Source organism: Talpa europaea (genome assembly GCF_964194135.1).
Source record: "Talpa europaea genome assembly, chromosome: 10".
In the NCBI taxonomy this organism is placed as follows: domain Eukaryota; kingdom Metazoa; phylum Chordata; class Mammalia; order Eulipotyphla; family Talpidae; genus Talpa; species Talpa europaea.
The window spans coordinates 45,301,254-45,316,886 of NC_140077.1; the positions used below are offsets into that span (position 1 = coordinate 45,301,254).

The 15,633-nt window shown below is 41.5% G+C and overlaps 1 protein-coding gene across 2 annotated transcripts in view; it reads left to right on the top strand.

The window, feature by feature from the left end:
• Positions 1-3,970: 3,970 nt before the first annotated feature.
• The window catches only part of SLC25A16 (solute carrier family 25 member 16), a gene marked incomplete at its 3' end in the record, with an annotated part of 39,802 nt that continues 28,139 nt past the window's right edge, over positions 3,971-15,633 (top strand). For both annotated transcript variants that reach the window (XM_084244676.1, XM_084244677.1), the window contains exons 1-2: positions 3,971-4,148; positions 12,228-12,320. In XM_084244676.1, coding sequence (XP_084100802.1) covers positions 4,022-4,148; positions 12,228-12,320 — 220 coding nt within the window. In that variant the 5' untranslated portion in view covers positions 3,971-4,021. The remainder of the gene's footprint in view (positions 4,149-12,227; positions 12,321-15,633) is intronic.

Sequence of the window (15,633 nt, forward strand, 5' to 3'; positions counted from 1 at the left end):
ATGGTAGGGGACGTGGGTGGGCCTTCAAGGTGGTAGCAATGAGACTTAATTCCTAAGCCACCAGGGAGGCCCTGCTTTAGTTTTTTTTTAATTTTTTAAAGATTTATTTATTTTTGCATACAGGAGCTAGGGCACAGGCCAGAGGTGTTGGTGGGGGGAGGGGGTGAGAGGATTCACCAGAGGCAGAGTTGGGAACAGAACAGGCAGACTGACTGAAATACACTGCTGAGGGTAGGAGCAGTGGGCTAGTCAGGAGAGGTCTGCTGCGCTATGTGGGTATCTTCCTGACTGGCCTGGGATGGAACTTGTGCTGCAGAGGCTGCAGACAGCTTCATAGCTTGTGTCTTAACTCCTTGCACCACCAGGGAGGCCCTGCTTTAGGTTTAAAAGGATTGCTTTGACTGCCATGTTAGCATAGGGATGTCATACCCCACGCAGGGAGCAAGAGAAAGTGGGGAAACTAATTAGGAAATAACTCAAGGTTTATGCACTGAGGGAGGATAGAATTGCTACTTAATGAAATGAGAGATGGCTGTAGGAGTAGCATGTTTATGAAGAAAGAGGAGTAATTTAGTTTTGGATGTGCTAAATAGGCACGATTAGATACACAGGTGAAGATATTGATTTATATTTATAGTTGGGGAGTGGGCTAGATATTGGGAGTCATCAGCATATGAACTGTATTTAAAACTACGAGGCTGAGTGAGATCTCAGGGAATGAGTGTAATTATAGAAGAGAAGAGACCCGCAGACAGAGCCCAGCCACACTATAACATTTATTGGTTGGGTGGTTTAGTAGTAACTAGCTTTGTAGATGAAGAAGAAATAATTGGATGTTTAAATCAGTAGACTTGTCAATTATCATTTATATCAACTTTCTTTCCATCCTTGATAATGGATTGAATTTTGGAGTTGGGGACTGTTAAATGATTAATTAAACCTGCGTGGTACACTTTATTAGGGATAGAAGCACAAGAGAAGAGATGTACTAATACAGACTATACGACAGTAGGAAAATAAATGTTAGCCTTAGGAACTGGGGTAACTTTGCTGGTTATGTAATATGAAAATATAGATTTATTTCTCTTTTACATAAAAATTTAGGTAGCTCATTTTTTATGGGGACAAAATATACATAACACATAATTGACCATTTTAATTACTATTTTTTTAAAGATTTATTTATTTATGCATATAGGAGCTGGGGTACAGGCCAAAGGTGTGGGGGATGAGAGAACTCACCAGAGACAGAGTGGGGAACAGAACAGGCAAATCTACTGAACTACACTGCTGAGGAGGGCAGCGGGCGAGACAGGAGAGGTCTGTGGGTTGCTCCCTGGCTGGCTGGAGATCGAACTCATGCTGCAGAGGTTGCGTCTTAACTGGTTGTGCCACCAGGGAGGCCCCCAAAGATTTATTTATTTATGCATACAAGAGCTGGGGTGCAGGCCAGAGGAGCCGGTGTGTGTGTGTGTGTGTGTGTGTGTGTGTGTGTGTGTGTGTGGTTCCACCAGAAACACAGTGGGGAGCCGAACAGGCAGATGTACTGAAATACACTGCTGAGGGGAGCAGCAGGTGAGACAGGAGAAGTCTGCTCCCGCCATGAGGGTCACCTCCCTGGTCAGGGATTGAACTCATGCTGCAGTGGCTGTGGATAGCTTCACAGTGCTGCAACCCAACCCCTTGTGCCACCAGGGAGGCCCCTTAATTATTTTTAAATGAACACTTAGTGGCATTGATTATGTTCACAATGTGCAACTATTCCCACTTCAAGGAGGTTGTGATTCTTCACATTAGACGTGCAAAATATAAGTAATGGTATTTCTATATGGGTCTGTATTTTCTGATTAGGAATTAAAAGTTGAAAAGATGGGGCCTCCCCGGTGGCGCAGCAGTTGAGTGCTGGGTTGCCAAGCTGCCCGCAGCCTCTGCAGCGCTGGTTCTATTCCCGGCTGCTCCCCAGCTACCAGAGGAGGGTCCCACATGGCGCGCAGACCTCTCCTGCCTCCCTCTGCTCCCCTCAGCAGTGTACTTCGGTCCTTCTGCCTGCTCTTTTCCCCGCTCTGGCTCTGGTGAATTCTCTCACCCTCCCCCGCTTCTGACTGTACCCAGTGCTTGTATAAATAAATAAATAAATATTTTAAAAAATAGTTGAAAAGATGGGAGAAGATAAATCTGAAATCTGGACTCATCGTTAGTAAATGCGGTTACACATACCTTGCAAAGACATATACAGAGAGAGAGAGAGAGAGAGAGAGAGAGTAGGCCAATGTCAGTGATAGGGAAGTTTGGAGTAAGTACTGAGGACAATTACAATACATGAAATATGAAAAAGAGTGTATTAGATCAGAATAACTTTGGTGACAAACAATAGGAATGAATTTTGCCTAGGCTGGAAGTGATGAGAGGGTTATAGTAAGAGAATTATTGCGTGGAAGGAAGGACTGAGAAACAGTCTTGGGATACAGATGTCCAGGGAGAAGAAAACTGGCAAGTTCCTAAGAATAAAGGGTTGAAGGGCCTCCCTGGTGGCGCAGCGCCGGTTCGATCCCCGGCTGCTCCCAGGCCACTCCCCGGCCACCGCAGGAGGGTCCCACATGGCGCGCAGACCTCTCCTGCAGCCCGCTGCTCCCCTCAGCAGTGTACTTCGGTCCTTCTGCCTGCTCTGTTCCCTGCTCTGGCTCTGGTGAATTCTCTCACCCTCCCGTTCTTCTGACTGTACCCAGTGCTTGTATAAATAAATAAATTAAATAAATCCTTAAAAAAAAAAAAAGAATAAAGGGCTGAAACTGGTGGAGAGTATAGCTCAACGAAATTTGAAAACTGTGCATGAATTTAGAAAGGACTGACAAGGCATAAGTATTTGTGCAATTTGTAGCATCCCAAAGAAGAACCAGTGCTCACCGTACTTCTTTGGCAGAGTTGGTAGGGCTGGAGTGGAGGCCTAGCTGGAAGTTAGGAAGGGCAGAAGCTAAGGTTCAGTGAAAAACTCTAGGAAGCTACAGTTGGTTTGGTGAGAGACGGCACAATTTCAAGGGTTCCTGGAAAGAGCGAGGAGCCAAAGGCTGGTTTTGGAAAGTGTTCATTTTAGAAAAGCCAAAAAACAGCCCAAACGGGCAGTTATTATAGGTCAGCAAACAGAGGCTGGCTTTCTGAGGCGGATTTTTTTTTTAAAGATTTATTTATTTATTTATACAAGAACTGGGGTACAGGCCAGATGCACGGGAGAGGGAGAGGATTCACCAGATACAGTTGGGAGCAGAACAGGCAGATCTACTGAAATACACCGCTGAGGGGAGCAGTGGTGAGACAGGAGAGGTCTGCTGTGCCATGTGGGACACTTGCAGGCGGCCGGAATCCAACTGGTGCTTCAGAGGCTGCGGACAGCTTCACAGCACTGCGCTCAATGGCTTGTGTCACCAGGGGAGACCCTGTTTTTGTTTTTTTCCCCCCAATATTTATTAATTTATACAAGATCCGAGCGAGGTACAGACCAGATGTGCGGGAGGGTGAGTGGATTCACCAGAGAGCAGGGAGCAAAACAAGCAGACGGATTGAAATACACTGCTGAGGGGAGCAGCGGGTGAGACAGGAGAGGTCTGCCGAGCCATGTAGGTATCTCACCGGCCCGCCAGGACCGAGCCCACGCTGCAGAAGCTGCGGACAGCATCACAGGGCTGCGCCTAACCGCCTGCGCCACCAGGGAGGCCCGCTGAGGTGGATTTGGTGGGACCGTCTCGTAGATCAAGTTTCCCGTCTCCTGTGTGAACACAGGCCAGAATATCGAGGAAGACTGTCGGGTAAAACAGGATAAAGGAGGCGTCGGCCAGGGGACAACCGCGTGGGCCGGACGCAGGCCCCGCCCCCGGATTACGCCATCAGACGGCGCCGCGCCCGGGTTGTTATTCTGCCGGGCTGGCCTGGCGCGGCGGCCCGTGCTCTGTCTGCGCCGCTTGGGCCATGGCCTCTGCCGGTAGTTTGTAAATTACCAATCGAAGGTCCCGACGCGTCCGGCGTCCCAATGGCGGCGTCTGCGACGGCGGCTCTGGCAGCGGCCGATCCCCCTCCCGCGATGCCGCAGGCGGCGGGAGCCGGAGGACCCACCGCCCGTCGAGACTTCCATTGGCTGCGCTCCTTCCTGGCCGGAGGTGGGTGTCCTCCGAGGGGACCCGGAATGCGGGGCGGCAGGGGCAGGATCCCGGGCAGGTGGGGTGGCTTGGGGCCGCGATGACATCCTTGGACACCGACTGCTTCAGTGTCCTGCCAGATGTTTGTTCAGACCGGCTGTGATCTCTTCGTGGTGATCACTTATGACACCAGAGTGACAGCAGAGGCCTGGGGAGGAAGGGCCTCGGACTTTAGGGAGAGCATCTGAGGAGGAGGAAGGGCTGAACCTGGCACTGTTTTTCACGGTTGGATGCCAGGGAAAAGAGAACACCTTACAAAGACCCCAGGATTTCAGTGAAACATGCTGTGCTCCCCGTTCTGTTATAAAGGCCATTGATGACCTAGCATACAATTGGATTTTACTGTTTTCTTAAAAAGAAAACAAATATTAGAGGTCAGCTTTTTAAAGATGACTGGGAAGTTGTTTAAAACTGTCCACAACCAAAAGTAGGTTCAATGATTTTAGTAAACTGCCTCAAGTTACTTGAAAGGTGCCACCCTACCTATTTTGTGTGTGTGTGTGTGTGTGTGTGTGTAGGGGGGAGCAGAAGGTTCGTATTGTCTCTCAGAAGTTTCCTCTCTTTTCTCATAAGAAGGTATTTCAATCTCTGCTCTTTCTTAATTGGTTGTTTGAGTTGTCATCACTTAATTAAGCCTGGGAATTTAAAAAATTCCACATTATGAGGACTCATAGAAAGATAGTATCTGTAGGCTGTAGTAGTATAACAATTTAATTATTTTGGTCTTCAGATAAAAAAGGGCCATTCATTTATACAAAGGAATATTTGAGTGTCTGCTACTTGCTTCATACATATTAAGAACAAAACAAAGATCCTGGAGTTTACACTGGTTGTAAGTTATATGAAGAAATAAATTAAAAGGTGATTAAATGCATTGGGAAGAAAAAAGGACAGTGGGGCAAGGAAGTGGAGCATCTGAGTAGGTGCAGTGTTAAATAGGATAATGGTAAGTATCAGTGAGAAGATGACACTTTAGCAGACTTGAAGAAGTGAGGCAGTTTAACAAGTTTACCTCTAAGCAAGAGCATTTGATGTGAAAAAAAGAGTTAAAACTAAGACTTCAAAACAGGAGAGGGACACATGTGTTCAAAGAATAGCCTTGAGATCTATGTAGCTAGAGCCTAGCAGTGTTGATGAGAAAAGAAGGCGGAGGAGCAAAAGGGGACAGGAAATGAAGGATCTTGCAAACTATTGTAAAGATCACGTTTTTTACAAATATTGAGTCATCCTGTGATATATCTGAAAAGTAATAGAATCTTATATATGTCAAATTTCCTCAGTTTAAATAATAACATACCTGGAGTGAAGTGGGGAGCCATTCATGTCTTGAGTAGAGAAGTGATATGATGTAGCATGTTTCAAAAGCATCACTTTGACTACTCTGTTGAGAATATCTGTAAGGGTGTAAATATGGAAGCAAGGAGACCAATTTGCTGTTTATTGCAGTAATTCAGGCGATAGATAATGATGGCTTGGGTTAGAGTAGTAGCCAGGGAGGCAGTGAAAAAATAGGATTTTTCTAACAGATTAAAGATGATGAGTTAAGGAAGAGAAATCTCAGGTAACTCATTTTGACCTGAGCAGCTGAAAGAATAAAGTGGTCATTGAAGTAGGAAGACTGTAGTTGGACCAACTTTCATGATGATTGTAGGGGGAGATCAAGTATTCAGTTTCAGACATGTTGTATTTTGTAGTTTGACTGGACATTGGAGTGGAGTCTTCGTAACATGTAGGTGAGGCTCGCAACCAAGATTCTTCATATAGTGAACATTTGTATGTTATGTGATCTAGTAGTTCCACTCCTAGGTAAATACCAACCTACATATTTCTGTCCTGTCTGTGATATTCCTAATAGTCCCAAATAGAAGCAACCCATGCAAACTAGAAGCATGCCCATCAATGCTAGAAAGTATAGCTAAAATGTTGTGCAAGCATATCATGAGGACTGTGATTAAGGATTATGGGTGTGTTGGTTTTGAGTGTGGTGTGGTAACATCTGAAGAGATATAAATCTATACCTCTGAATCACATACAGTATTGTATACCAACATTGCCTAATAAAATAAATGCAATTAAAAAAATCATGCCATGAACTACTGTGCAACACTGAAAATGAATAAATTTCTCCCACATGCAACGGTGGATGAATCCCACAAGCATAATGTTGAGCAGAAGAAGCCAGACTTAGAAGAATGCATATGGGATGGTTTTATTTCTATAAAGTTTAGTCAAAATTGAGTCCATGTTGTTAGAAGACTGATTGGTTATTCCTGAGGAGGAGAAGCAGATATATAGTAATTTGGGGAGTGTAGGAGGACTTCTAGGAGGCTGGTGATGTTTCATTTCCTGATTCAGATGGTCCTTACGTAGGTATATTCATTAAGTGGCATACTTAAAATCTGTGCTTTTTTTTCTCTATATATCTTACACTTTGCTCTGCAAAGTCTACCAAAAGGAAGAAAGAAATTAGAGAGAGTGAGTACTGGAAACTTTACAGAGGGATCTTGATTAAATTGTAGATTTTTTTAGGAGCTTGCATAGTTTTTGGTTGGTTTTTGCATAGTTTTTTTTGTTTTGTTTTATTTATTTTTATTCACTGGATCACCAATTTATTACAGAGGGTATAACTCAGGAGCAACCAGATGGAAGAGATGCATAGGGCAAGATATGGGGAAAGGGCATGAAGTTTCCATGCTCTCTCCTTGCACACCACTCTCTCTAAATCTTCATGTGTTCACCAACCTGGAAGCTTTGTTTTTATTTTATTTTATTTTTTAAAAAGATTTATTTATTTATGCATACAGGAGCTGAGACACAGACCAGAGATGTGGGGCGGGGGTGGGGGCAGATGAGAGGATTCACCAGAGGCAGAGTGGGGAACAGAACAGGAAGACTGACTGAGGGGTGCAGCGGGCAAGCCAGGAGAGGTCCACTGCACCATGTGGGTTGCTCCCTGGCCAGCCAGGGATCGAACTCATGCTGCAGAGGCTGCGGATTGCTTCATAGTGCGGTGCTCAACCCCCTGCGCCACCAGGGACGCCCTCTCTTTTTATTTTAAAGGCTGGTTTATTAATGTAAATTTGTGTGCAGTAAAAATCATCTTGCTTAGGTTTTACCGTTAGATGAATTTTGACAAACATGTATAAGGACCAACACAATCAAAATATAGCATAGTTCCATCACTCCATAATATTTCCACTTCCCGGGGCCTCCCTGGTGGCGCAGGCGGTTGAGCACCGTATTGTGAAGCTGTCTGCAGCCTCTGTAGTGCGGTTCGATCCTGGCCAGCCAGGATCAGCAGAGTATTTCAGTCAGTCTGCCTGTTCTGTTCCCCGCTCTGTCTCTGGTGAATCCTCTCACCCTCCCGTACATCTGGCTTGTACCCAGGTTCTTGTATTTAAAAAAAAAAAAAATTTCCATTTACCTTTATAGTCATTGTTCTGTTTTCCTATCTCTGGCAACTAGTGATCTGTTTTCTTTTGCTGGAGTCTTATCTTGTTCACAATGGTATGTAAATTAATCATACAGTATGTATTCTTTTGAGTCTTCACTTCCCTTCACTTAACAAAATGCAATTAAGAGTCATCCATGTTGCATGTATCAGTATTGTGTTTCTTTTATTACTGAATAGCATTCCATTGTATGGACTTACCAGTTTCATCTATGGGTGAAAATTTGCTTACTTTTCTAGCTTTTGGCTAGGAAAAGTTGCAAGTAGGTTTTTATGTGGATATGTATTTTTGTTTTTCTTGAATAATACCTAGGAATGGGGCTGCTGAATTTTAAGAGTATCATGTTTAACTTTATAAAAATTTCTCAAACTTTTTTTTAAAAAAGATTTATTTTATTTATTTATACAAGAACTGGGGTCTAGGCTAGAGGCGCGGGGTGGGGGTGGTGTGTGAGAGGATTCACTAAAAACAGAGTGGGGAGCAGAACAGGCGGATCCACTGATATACACTGCTGAGGGGAGCAGAGGGTGAGACTGGAGAGGTCTGCTGTGCCTTGTGGGTTAGCTTTCTAGCCCGGGATCAGAACTCAGGCTACAGTGGCTGGGGATAGTTTGACAGCACTGAAATTTTAACCCCTGCACCACCAGGGAGGCCCCTGTCAAACTGTTTCTTAAAGTGTCTGTTCCATTATGTATTCCCACTACCTTGTTAGCACGTGGTATTGTCAGGGTTTGGGTGTGGGCCTGTGTGTGATAGGGGTGTGTGTGTGTGTGCGTGTGCACACCCACATGCGCTAGTTGTATTCCATTTCAATAGGTGTTTTAATGGTATCTAACTGTGGTTTTAATTTGTGTTTCCCTGATGACTAATAGCTGAGCACCTTTTCATATTCATATTGACTTTTTTTTTTAAAGATTTATTTATTTATGCATACAAGAGCTGGGGTACATGCCGGATATGTGGGAGGTGGGGAGGGCCATGAGAGGATTCACCAGAGATAGAGTGGGGAACAGAACAGACAGACTGATCGAAATATACTGCTGAGGGGAGCAGTGGGCGAGGCAGGAGAGGTCTGCTATGCCATGTGAGTAGCTCCCTGGCCACCCCGGGGGATCGAACTCGTGCTGCAGAGGCTGTGGATTGCTTCATAGTGCGGTGCTTAACCCCTTGTGCCACCAAGGAGGTCCCATATTGACCATTTGTGTCTCTCCTTTGGTAGAGTGCTTCTTTAGATTTTTGGAAAGTGTGTATAACTTTGAAGATTATTTAGGAGTTACTTAAACTTTCTGTGTTTTGTTTTCCTATCTTTATTTTATTTATGCATACAAGTACTGGGGTGTAGGCCAGGGGTGCAGGGGTGAGAGGATTCACCAGAGACAGAGTGGGGAGTAGAACAGCCTTATCTGAAATACACTGCTGAAGGGAGCAGCGGGTGGGACAGGAAAGGTGGGACAGGATTTCACCACATGGGTTAGCTCCCTGGTGGGGAACTTGCTGCAGTGGTTGGTGATAGCTTGATAGCCCTGAGACTTTAATCCCTGTGCCACAGGGAAGGCCCTCATTTCCCTATCTTTAAAATGGAAACTAAGAGTACCTATTTCAGAGCATTGTAATGATTTACATGAGATCGTACTTGTAAAAAACTTGGCACAGTGACTGTAGTTAAGTCTCTTAGCCTATTACCTGTTAGAAATTTGATTAACAGTGATCTTGGCATGTATCTTAACTTCAGTTGCTCAAAAGGAAGATATGTCTACTTGTTCAACTCAGTGGACATTGTGATGATTAATTGAGCTACAAAGTAATATGACATACAAGTTAAAATATTATTTAAAAAACTGCTTATTGAGCACATTGTAAACAATTCATTAATTCTAATAACCAAGAAGATAATATAACAGAGTATTCTGAAGTCAGATACACCCAAATGCAAATTATTTTTAGTTTATCCTCATTTTGGGGAAGCCATGACTGTTACTTATGCTGGATAAGAGAAGCTTGATAAGGCCTCCCTAGTGGCACAAGGGGTTAAATCTCTTCAATATAAAGCTATTGGGCAGCCAGTGCAGCTCAATCTGTATCCCCCAGCCAGGGAGCTGACCCACATGGCGCAGCAGACCTCTTCTGTCTTGCCCCCTGTTCCCCTCAGCAGTGTGTTTCAGTCTGTCTGCTCTGCTCCCCACTCTGTCTCTGGTGAGTCCTCTCACCCCCCCCCCCCCCCCACATTTCTGGCCTGTACCCCGGCTCTTGTATGCATAAATAAATAAATCTTTAAAAAAAAATAGAAACTTGATACAGAAATATAGACGTTAATATGTGGATTTCATGGATATGGAAAAGCTTCTGTAAGTGGATTTAATATTTAGATACAAATATGGAAAAGCTTCCATAAGTGGATTTAATATTTGGGTATAAATATGCATTTAATTTTTGGATTTTTAACATTAGTTTCATCCTGAGTCATTAAGTAAATGTGTCGAACGATTTTTGTCTTACATTTAAAAAACTTTGTAAAGTAAGACTACATTCATTTATCCATATTTATTGAGTGCCTTTTGGGTGTCAGGCCCTGTGTTAGTCTTTGTTCTGCAATAGTGAAGGAGACCCACAAAATGCTTGTTCCCTCTACCTTCTGTAACAAATATGCAAAGATAAAGAGTTTAATGTAATGATTAAAAAAGAAAACACAAAAAATTTTTATTCACCCTTTTATAGTTATAACTCATTGAGCTATTAATAATAATAATAATAATTATAACTCAATGAGTTATAATAATAATTCATTATAGTAAAAATATTTACTATTGTAAAATACTTTACAATAGTGTTTTAGTCTGTTTTGCCTGCTACAGCAAAAAATGTCATCATCTAGAGAACTAATAAATAATAAATATTTATTTATTATAATTCTGGGAGCTGGAAAGTCTGTGATCATGAAATCAACAGATTTGGTGTCTGATGAGGGCCTGCTTCCTCAATGAAGGCACTTTTTTTGCTGTGTTTTCAGTGGATGGAAGGAATCAGGGATCTCTTTGGCACCTCTTTTATTTATTTATTTATTTATTTATTTATTTTTTTATAGAGGCATGTTTTATTTATTTATTTGTTTGTTCGTTTTTGTTTATACATGCACTGGGTACAGTCAGAAGCACGGGAGGGTGAGAGAATTCACCAGAGCCAGAGCGGGGAGCAGAGCAGGCAGAAGGACCGAAGTACACTGCTGAGGGGAGCAGCGGGCGGCAGGAGAGGTCTGCGCGCCATGTGGGACCCTCCTCCGGTGGCCGGGGAGCAGCCGGGGATCGAACTGGCACCGCAGAGGCCGCGGGCAGCTTCTCAACCCAGCGCTCAACCGCTGCGCCACCGGGGAGGCCCTTTATTTATTTTTTTTAAGACTTTATTTTTGTGTGGAGCTGGGGTGCAAGCCAGAAGGATGGGTGGGGGTTGGTGAGAGGATTCGCTAAACACAGAGTGGGGAGCAGAACAGACAGATCTACTGAAATACACTGCTAAGGGGAGCAGTGTGCAAAACAGGAGAGGTCTGCTGAGGCATGTGAGTTAGCTCACTGGCCAGGGATTGAACTCAGGCTGTCATGGTGGTCCTTCATGATGGTAGGGCTGATTCTTAACCCCTAGGCCACCAGGGAGGCCCTGGCATCTCTTTTATAAGGGTGCTAAACCCATTCATAAGGGCTTGGCCCTCATGACCTAAACATTGAAAGTTAGTTTTTAACATATGAATTTTGGAGAGACACAAAGAGTGTATAGCAAGAAGTCTTTATATATTTAAATATTAGTGCCTTAAAAAGCATACCAGGCAATTTACTGTCATCCACATGTCTGTACCAGGCAATTTACTGTCATCCACATGTCTGCACAGTGGCATATGGTAGGGATGAATGTAATTACTGAGTGTATAAATGAGTTACTGGATTTTTGAGGGTAAAAGTTGATTGGTTTTTATTTATTTATTTATGTTTTTATTCATTCATTCATTCATTCATTCATTTATTTATTTATTTATACAAGCACTGGGTATAGTCAGAAGCTCCAGAGGGTGAGCGAATTCACCAGAGCCAGAGGGGAGAGCAGAGCAGTCAGACTGACGAAGTACACTGCTGAGGGGAGCAGCGGGCGACAGGAGAGGTCTGCGTGCCATCTGGGACCCTCGCCCTGCACCTGCGCTGCAGAGGCGGTGGGCAGCTTCACAAGCCAGTGCTTAACCGCTGCGGTTGAAATCGCGTTTCATTAAAACAAGTTGATTGTTTTAATGAAAGTCATGTAGTAGAAGTTACTTCAAACAGAGCCTTAGAGTTGGGTAAATACTTTCAAATGTGTTTCCATGCCACATTTAGCAAGATTCCCAGATTCAAAAGGTATTAGGGGGCAGTTACACTCTTTAAGCTTAATTTTAAGTCTGATGTGCTCAGTTTTTAAGTTAGAGGGCATGGGGGCCAATCATCTGCATATGCCGCTGCTGGGCATGGAGACCAAATTAGAAATCAGAGGGTATGCTGACTGAACAAATAATGATTTCCATCTGGAAAAAAATGGCATGTAATTTATTCCTGACCTTTTAATAAATTTTTAGGTATTGCTGGATGCTGTGCCAAAACAACAGTTGCTCCTTTGGATCGAGTAAAGGTTTTATTACAAGCTCATAATCACCATTACAAACATTTAGGTGAGTTAATGAATGCTAAAGATAAAAATGAATGACAGGATTATCCAGTTATGAATTATAATGGAAAGGGGACACAAAAGGGAATTCAAATTTGTGGGCAGATTTTATAAGGGATATATCTCTTAATTATTTTAATCTTTCATTTGCAATAATGGTTATATATTATCATTTTAGGGTACTGTTTTAGGGTATCTAAAACAAAATCTTGGAAACAATGAAGTAAGAACTAATTGTTTATTGGGATTAACAAGTAATATTCTTTACAGACATAACAGCTCTGAATGAATTGAATGAATTTTTTTTTTTTTCTGTGGGACCCTCGCCAGCGGCCAGGGAACGAACCGGTGCTGCAGAGGCTGCCGGCAGCCTCGCAGCCCAGTGCTCAACCGCTGCACCACCAGGCGAGGCCTTGAATGATTTTTTTAAAATCCATTTTGTGATGGCATTAAGGTTTATTCTTTTAAACACTTAATAATCCTTCTGGAAATGTTAGGATACACAGAATACAATGCAGTTATGATATGTGGATAAGCTTGCATTGCTAAAAATATATCAAGCCTTTAGTTGTGTCTTAGGTACATAAAAATCAGCCATTTAGTTATTGCAGACACTCTAATAAAATACATGATTGATGGGAATAAAGGTTTTTGACAGTTTTTTTGGAGGGCATTTTGGTAATATGTCCGAAAAGTCTGGAAAAGACACATACTCTTTGGCCTTGCAATTTTAGTTGTAGGAAGGTATTTTAAGGAAGTAATTGGACATATGTTCCAAGATGTATCTACAAGGAGCAAAGCATCAATTATGTTGGTAAAAGATAAATTAACATTTGAAAGCTATATGTTTTAAAGCTATATGTGTTATTTCAGTAAAATTTTTTTAGAAATTATAAAATTTTTAAAAAGAAAACAAAAAATAATTAAGCAACCAAAATGGTCAATAATAGGAAATTGGCCAAGTTAATTATTACTTATTTATATTACAGACAACTTTTTAATTTAAAAAAGTTATAATAAAAGAATATTACAGACTACTTTTTAATTTAAAAAGTTATAATAAAAGAATATTAAGTAGGAACAATTTTATAATGTATTAGTTAATGAAAGAAATATTAGAAAATGGTTAAATCATGTTGCTTTTTTAATAAACATGGTTAGGCAAAAGGCTGGAAGGACAAACATTAACATTATATGATTTATTTTTGGTTGTGGGATTATAGGAAATTTTTTTCCTCTAAGCTAATTTGTATCACATATTGTGTGTGTATATGTGTGTGTGTATGTGTGTGTATGTATGTATATATATATATATATATATATAATTTCAATTAGAGGGTAAAGGATTTAAAGGGGAAAAAAAATGAAACAATGTGGACAGTGACCAAGAAAGAAATTAGGTCAAGGCAACTAATTCATACCACCCCGTTATTTTATAGCTTTATGCTTCAGTAAATAGGAATGATGTGTGCTGTGTACCAGCTAAGCAGCCTCAGTGTGTAAGAAAGATGTTCAACAGAGTGAATCAGAATCAATTATTTTTCCAGTTGAGTTTATTTAAATGTGATTTTTCTCAAAGGAATGGATATTTGTTATTTAGTATGGATATTTATGTTACATACTCTTGTTCATCATTTTCTTGTTAATGTTTTTAACATTATAAAAAGTCTATTCTTAAAATTGAAAGGAAAAAAAGGCTACTGTTTCTGCCAACAATGAATTCTCTATCTTCACAGTGTACTGCTCATGTATAGATAGAATCAGGTCTTTGAACTTATTGAGAGATTATATAAAATTGGAAAGGGAATGATTTTCTTTTGTTGTCTAGATTGAGGGTGGAAAGGAGATGAATTATATTACCCAATATCTTAGGGTTTTTTACAATGACCCAACAGATGAATGTCTGAGCAAGATTGTTTCATTCCTTTAACTTCCTCCCCCATGCTGATGTATGTTGTTTTGTTGATTTGTAATCGTGAAATTACATATTCACATTAGATTTCACGCTCTATAGGACTACATGCCATGGGTTACAGTCTACCATACAAGGCATGCAAAGTTTGAAATGGAATTCCTACTGTAATATATGGAGCTGTGTGTATTTATAATATACAAGCCAAAAAAGAAAAAAGTATTAGTGATTTTTTATTATAGTTTTAAAATGTTTTTTGAGCATCTTATTATAGGCATTTTTTTTTTTTAATTTTTTTTTTTTTCAAAGAGGCATGTATTTTTATTTATGTATTTATTTATTTATTTGTTTGTTTGTTTGTTCACACATGCACTGGGTACAGTCAGAAGCGCGGGAGGGTGAGAGAATTCACCAGAGCCAGAGCGGGGAGCAGAGCAGGCAGAAGGACCGAAGTACACTGCTGAGGGGAGCAGCGGGCGGCAGGAGAGGTCTGCACGCCATGCGGGACCCTCCTCCGGTGGCCGGGGAGCAGCCGGGGATCGAACCGGCGCCGCAGAGGCCGCGGGCAGCTTCGCAACCCAGCGCTCAACCGCTGCGCCACCGGGGAGGCCCTATAGGCATTTTTTAATATGCATAAGATAGTTTTTATTTATTTATTTTTAAAGATTTATTTATTCATGCATACAAGAATTGGGGTACAGGCCAGAGGTGTGGCCGGTGAGAGGATTCACCAAAGACAGAATGGGGAACAGAACCAGCAGATTGACTGAAATATACTGCTGAGGGGAGCAGTGGGCAAATCAGGAGAGGTCTGCTGTGCCATGTGGGTAGCTCCCTGGCCTGGGATCGAACTCCTGCTGCAGTGGCTATGGATAGCTTCATAGGTTGCGTCTTAACTCCTTGCGCTACCAGGGAGGCCCATAAGATAGTTTTTAAACATGATTTTTTTCATAGTCAAATTAAAGATGATGAAGACAAGCTATTGAATTTCTTTAGCCTCTTTTTAAAAATGTGTGCTGTTACTTCCAAGGTATCAAAGTTATTTCTTATTATGGATCAAAATTATTATAGCCTACAAATATTAAATCATTATCACTTGAAAGTAGTATAATGTTAAATGTCAATTATATCTCAAGAAATGTTTTTATATTATGGAGGGCAAATGAAAAGGAAGGAGTTAATTAGAATTTCTCCTTTGACCTCCATTTAGCTTTTTACATTATATGTGATGTAAAAAGAGGTAGATGAAACAGAATAAGATTTAAAAATACTCTTAATTTTTTGCTTTTACTTTTTATTTTTGAATGCATAAAATTTTCCTAAGTTCATAATTCAGAATGTACAAAAGCAATCATCTTTCTTTCTCTTATTCCCTTCTTGGAATCAAGCAAACATTTTTGCAAGT